The following is a 6,001-nucleotide window of genomic DNA, read 5'->3' as shown; positions in this document are numbered from 1 at the left end:
GATTTTGTTAAAACTTGCACTATCTGTCAAGTTAACAAGCATTCGGCTCTGAAACCAGCAGGGTTACTTCAGCCACTTCCTATTCCCACTCAGGCATTTGATGACTTGACAATGGACTTCATTGGAGGCCTTCCAAGGGCCAAGGGATTCAATAGCATTCTGGTTGTCGTTGATCGATTGACTAAATATGGCCATTTTTTACTCTTGTCACACCCTTATACCGCCAAAGAGGTGGCCTTAGTGTTCATAAAAGAGATAGTGAAGCTTCACGGTTTTCCTCAGACCATCATTTAGAACAGGGACAGACTTTTCATGAGTCACTTTTGGCAAGAGATTTTCAGAGTATCAAAGACAGCTTTGAAATTTAGCTACACTTACCACCCTCAAACGGATGACCAAACCGAAGTGGTGAATAGGTGCTTAGAGGCATACCTTCGCTGTTTATGCAGCTCACAGCCCCGTCAATGGCCAAACTGGTTATCATGGGCTGAATTTTGGTACAACACAACGTATCATAGATCCCCTAAGATGACCCCTTTCAAAGCCTTGTATGGTCGTGACCCTTCGACTCTCCTTAAGTTCACCGATTACCCCTCCTAGGTCGATGAAGTAAACCACCAGATCCGTGAGCAAAATGCCATCCTTCAAGACCTCAAACACAACTTGGAAGTGGCACAAGTTCACATGAAAGACCAAGTAGACCGCCATCGAAGGGATATCTAGTTTTCTCCAAGAGACTATGTATATCTTAGGCTTCAGCCCTACAAATTTAAAACTCTGGCCACACGGTTGAATGAAAAACTGAGTCCCAGGTTTTATGGCCCTTTCCAAGTCTTGGAGAAAATTGGTCAGGTGGCATACAAGTTAGAACTGCCCACAGCAGCCCGTATTCACCCAGTTTTTCACGTATCCCAGTTGAAGCACTGCCTGCATAGCTCAATTCCTGTACGAACTCTACCTTCTTGTCTCACGGATGATCTGGAACTTTAGATTCAGCCTGAGGCAGTGCTGGATGTACGGACTCTTCTGGATGGCTCCACAGAGGTTCTCATCCGATGGCAGGATCTGCCAGTTTTCAATGCCACCTGGGAGTCTTTTGATATCATCAACAGCCAATTTCCTCAATTCCACCTTGGGTATTGTTAGACCTCCCATACACAAGGTCTATAAATCCAAGGGCAAGAATAGGAGTAAGGGTACGTTGAGTGTGAGTTTGTTAAGGGACGGTGAGGTGTGCAATGAGGGTTGTTAGAGCATGGTGAGGTTGTTATGAGAATGGACACGTAGTTGTCAATTAGTTACAGAATAGAATAGTTAGCTTATAAAAGGGAGGGAGTGAAGGAGGCGGGATATCAAGAATTATATTCATAGGTCTGATTGGGTGGTCCCCGGCTCCTCGAATTGCTAGGAATCTGTCTGTTATGTCAATTGTTCCTGTTTACGATCACTCAGTTCCAATTAATGCAATCTGCTATTTCCTCTATTCTATGCATCTTCTTTGTTGTGTGTTGTGTGTGTTGCTGTGATTCACTGATTTGCAGGGTGGTTCCATCAATCATATCCCCAAACATGAATTTTGACTTTTAGGAAACGTTTTCCATAAGAATTTGATTGTAAGAGCAGCTCCAGCCTGCAGGAGGCAGAGTTAATGAAATCATGCATATTTGCACACCAGGAAAATTCAATATGCCATGTATACATATTATATACATGAGATTCCTACTGTAATTATTTTTCAGATGCATTTTATCTTAAATTTTGATGCGACTGTGGGTGTATTTATTGTTTTAGATGTTTACTTTAGGATAACCACATGATCTTATTGAACTGAACAATGCAGCCTGTTTGAAGCTTGCTTGAGTTAGAGCTTTTCGTATATACTTTGATCAGACCTTTTTGCTTTGAAGTGTATTGTTGAAAAATAGTTTTGTTTAAGGGCGATGCTATAGTTTAAATTTGTATCCCAACTTTATCTTCTTAAGTAATGCAACATTTATTATAATCACTACATGGATGGTTTATCCTGGAAGTAGTTTTGTGAGAATTGATGAGATCATGAAGCGCCCAATCACATGCAGTAGGCAGTTCCAGTATGTTTCGTGGCCATATCATACTTAATTTCTGGAAACTATTGATTAAGAATAATCTATGTATCATGTGCTGGTAGTAGAAAAATTGCATTGTGCGAAGTTATAGCTAAGCTGTTCGGATGTAAATATAACTTTGTTTTGTATAGAGCTTATGTCTTTTTCTCATTAGTCACTTTGTTTGGTCTAAAGTTTCGAGGTCGTGAGATATTTAATAGTTGTATTTAGATTGTGGTTATCATTTTTCAAGTTAATTTTATAGAATTAGATATTTTTTGGATTGGATTTGTTCATTGTTTTATTAGGGTGGGTTTGATACAGTTTTTTCAAATGGAGCTTAGAAGAATAGAACTCATTAATCAATTGTTTTCACTTTTCAGATAGGATTTTATTCAATAGGTTGATTAGGGTGTGGTTGGTAGTGCTTTGTCATGTTGACTATTGCTAAGTTACATTAATTCTTTTTGTTCACTTTTGTGTCTTCTTTAACTGCTTGAATTCAGGCTCTTATATCACTTGATGAAGCTTAAAAAAAAAAAAAAAATGGAATATAAGAGAGATGGGACCCCACTATAAATTTAGCTTATAATTTTATCTTTCAATGAAATTACAAAAGGATTAAAAAAAATTAACTTATCTTCAAGTCTAATTTATCTTTTGCACTCTAAATTCCTTAATCTTAGATCAGGCTTTGAAAGTATCCGAAAGGACAAGAGACAATTCGGAAATATTAAGAAATAAATTGATATGGTTTTTAAAGAAATGAATTCATATAGTATATACAAAAAGAAAACAATTAAAGTTTCATTTCATAAAATAGAAAGAGGCAGATAAATCCTGCTTTGAGCAACCTTATTCTCATCCTTCAGATCCTATGCATGGAATATCAATGATAAACCAAGAATGAATGAAGGAGAAATTTAATTCAAATATTTGAGGTAATTAAGTAGTAGCCTCTGTAGTCCCTCACATTTACTACCAAAAGAAGCAACATATGGATATGGTTTCAAGCTTTTACTTGCAAGCCACAATTCTCATGCTTAGCTTAGCTTGCATTATTCCCTTGGCGTGCTTATATGCACAATTATGCGACCATTTCTGGCATTTGCCCTTCAAGCTTTCCCCAGCCCCACACGTTAAATCCTTTCGCCCAACTACCTAAATTATTAATAAACCTTCAATTCTCCAAATCCCAATCAAGAAAACGCATATAAATACTCATTCAAACACATACCTTTAACATATTCAGTTAATTGTTCAATATGTCAACAAGGGGTTCTTGGCAAAGCTTTCTTCAACTACTTCATCGTTACAGATACACCTCCACCTATAATTCTCCATGGCATCTTCCGGCCGGCCGTGTTACAGTCGCTAATCTTGGACATGGCTTCTCAATGCATCAGACTCAGGGTCTCCATTTGATCAGCAATGGCAACGGTGGAGCATGGAGAAAACTTGATGCTAACATGTGATTGAATATTGCTACCAAACATTTGTTATCGCTCGATTTCGACTACTCGAAAATAGATCTAATAATTTTTCTCTTAATTTTATTGTAGGTTGAAGAATGATATAGACAAGGTTAAACCAGCACCAGCAACACCCCCACCTCCAAGGTTTAACTTCGCCCTCTGGTATGAATTTAATTAAGAAATTGTTTAATTGCATAATGTAGGGTTGATAATTCATTGTTTAGATGATTATAATAGGCAAATAAAATATACTAAAATCAAATAAGAAGAATCAACAGAATTAATTGAATTAGCATGCAGGGCAAAATGGATTTTGGAATCTATACTATCTCTCTTGATACCTTTCTGGAAACAAAAATGGGAGAAGCTCCAAAAAATTGAAGGTAAATTTCACGAAATTATAGATAGATATTTTCAGAATAAGGTTTCTTTTTTTTTGGTCATACATGCACCTTTTTACCACCAACTGAATTTTAAATTACCATAAACTGAGATATCTTCTTCTAATCCTTAATTACGGATGTCGTAGAAACTATGAAATGAAATGATTTAAATAATTAATACGTTGATGTCGTAAAACCTAAGGTATTTATTCTTCTTTAATTGTCAAAGAAAATGTTAAGACTAATAATATTATTATATAATAAATTTATCAAATTTATATTGTGAATAATATATTGATCTATGAATATTCTAATACGAGCACAATATGTAAAATACATTTGTGCGTCTGCCCTCTCGTATTTATAAAGATAATTATTTTGTATTTAAATTTAAAAAAAAACAATCTACAACAGAAATACCATAATTCGAGTTAATTTTTTACAGGCAAAAGGATCTAATTATTCTTAAAATTTTGTGGAATGAATGAAAAAGATGATTATGTACATTAGAAACCTTACATAGATTAATAAATTCGTGAAATTAATTAGTTTTTAATTTGTGAATCTTAATAGGAGAGGCAGACATGGTGGTTGAGGGGATAAAAAATGTAGCAGAGGTAGTAGAAAAGGTGGCAGACAAAGTATCAACACAAATGGCAGATAAGCTTCACGATCATACAAAACTCCAAGAAGCTGCATTGTTGGTTGAACGTGTTTCCAAAGCAACTGCTCAGGATGCCGAACCAACCATTAATTTCATTCACAAGGTAACCCTTTTTATTATTTATTCACCCAATTACTCAATCTAATATATAGTTATTATCAACAAGACATTAATAATATTATTAAATTGGTAATATCACAAATCAGCAAATGCCCCAATTGCTTACAGAAACCACGTTTCTTAACATAACCCATAATTTTGAACTATGTTTTAAAGGACCCTAATAGAGTTCCAAACTAACCTTGCATTACTTGAACCTCCACTACTACAGTTGTAGACAGTTTCTTTGAAGATCGACGAAGATTAAAAAATATAATATTTTAAGAAAGTTTAGATTTGGCTCCTTATTTTCCCGTAAAACTTTTATAAAGGTCAACAGGAAATATTTGCTCAAAACTTATGATAATATATAAACCTAGGAGCACAAGATTATCAGGGATTCAGGATCAATAAAATGGTGCTTCTCAAGTAGTTTTATTTGAAGAAATTTTAATGTAGTTAATGGGGCCTGTTCAAGAATTTTGTGGTGACTAAATAACACCACTATTTTATTTTTTATTTTAATTCATTCCAATGTGTAAAATAAAATTTGATATGATGATTTAACACAATGATGTTGCCAATAATATTCAATAAAATGTAAGATGTTGGATCGTCTAAATGTAAAATTTAGGATACATTTTGAAAAAATATAGTATTACTTTTATTTTTCATTTTTGAAATATATTAAATATTTATATAATAAGCATGCATTAATTTGTTATATCACATTACTAATGTAGTATCATTGTGATGTTAGAAATTACATCGTAGATTTACTAATTTTGGTCTAGATTAAGTACAGGTCAATGCATTGAAGGAAGACCTTGATGACTTGGAGACAATGGTTGAGCCAATTGTTGATAAGATCGTTAAGCATGAATCCGAAGGAAAGTAATATATATAGGCAATTCCTATTGTGCATGTAAAGCTGACGGAACGTATGTTATCATGGACTTCATTGATTTTACTCAAGCCTATCGAATTTACATCTTGATGAATAATTTCTTTTAAGATCATAGATGATCAACTTTTTTAATTTTAATTTATACATCTACTATTCAAAATATTAAAAGTTCAAACCCAATTATAGCAATATCTCCCGGTTAATTTAAGTATAAATAAATATAATTTCAATGAAGAAGGAACTACATATATCCAAGGACGAACTTGAATTAATTTTAGACGGTCAACTTTAAAATAATATAACATAAAATAGGAGAAAAGTAAATGAGTAGGGTCAAATCTAAGAATACTAGTAAAAATACAAGATGGTGAAAGGAAAAACGAAACAAA

The 6,001-nt window shown here is 34.1% G+C and overlaps 1 protein-coding gene across 2 annotated transcripts; it reads left to right on the top strand.

Annotated features, from left to right (window-relative positions):
* Positions 1-3,100: 3,100 nt before the first annotated feature.
* On the top strand, positions 3,101-5,750 carry LOC116144711. Of its 2 annotated transcripts, none has more exons than XM_031430153.1 (5): positions 3,101-3,555; positions 3,647-3,721; positions 3,860-3,942; positions 4,516-4,709; positions 5,500-5,750. In XM_031430153.1, the coding sequence occupies exons 1-5, from the start codon at positions 3,350-3,352 to the stop codon at positions 5,521-5,523; spliced, it is 582 nt and encodes a 193-aa protein (XP_031286013.1). In that variant the 5' UTR covers positions 3,101-3,349; the 3' UTR covers positions 5,524-5,750. The 2 variants fall into 2 exon arrangements, with proteins under 2 accessions (XP_031286013.1, XP_031286012.1); XM_031430152.1 differs by having other exon boundaries at positions 3,137-3,555; positions 5,511-5,750.
* The last annotated feature ends 251 nt before the right edge of the window (positions 5,751-6,001 follow it).

The sequence above is a fragment of the Pistacia vera genome, unplaced genomic scaffold, assembly GCF_008641045.1.
Source record: "Pistacia vera cultivar Batoury unplaced genomic scaffold, PisVer_v2 Contig452, whole genome shotgun sequence".
Classification (NCBI taxonomy): Eukaryota; Viridiplantae; Streptophyta; class Magnoliopsida; order Sapindales; family Anacardiaceae; genus Pistacia; species Pistacia vera.
This window is presented reverse-complemented; position numbering and strand designations above follow the sequence as displayed.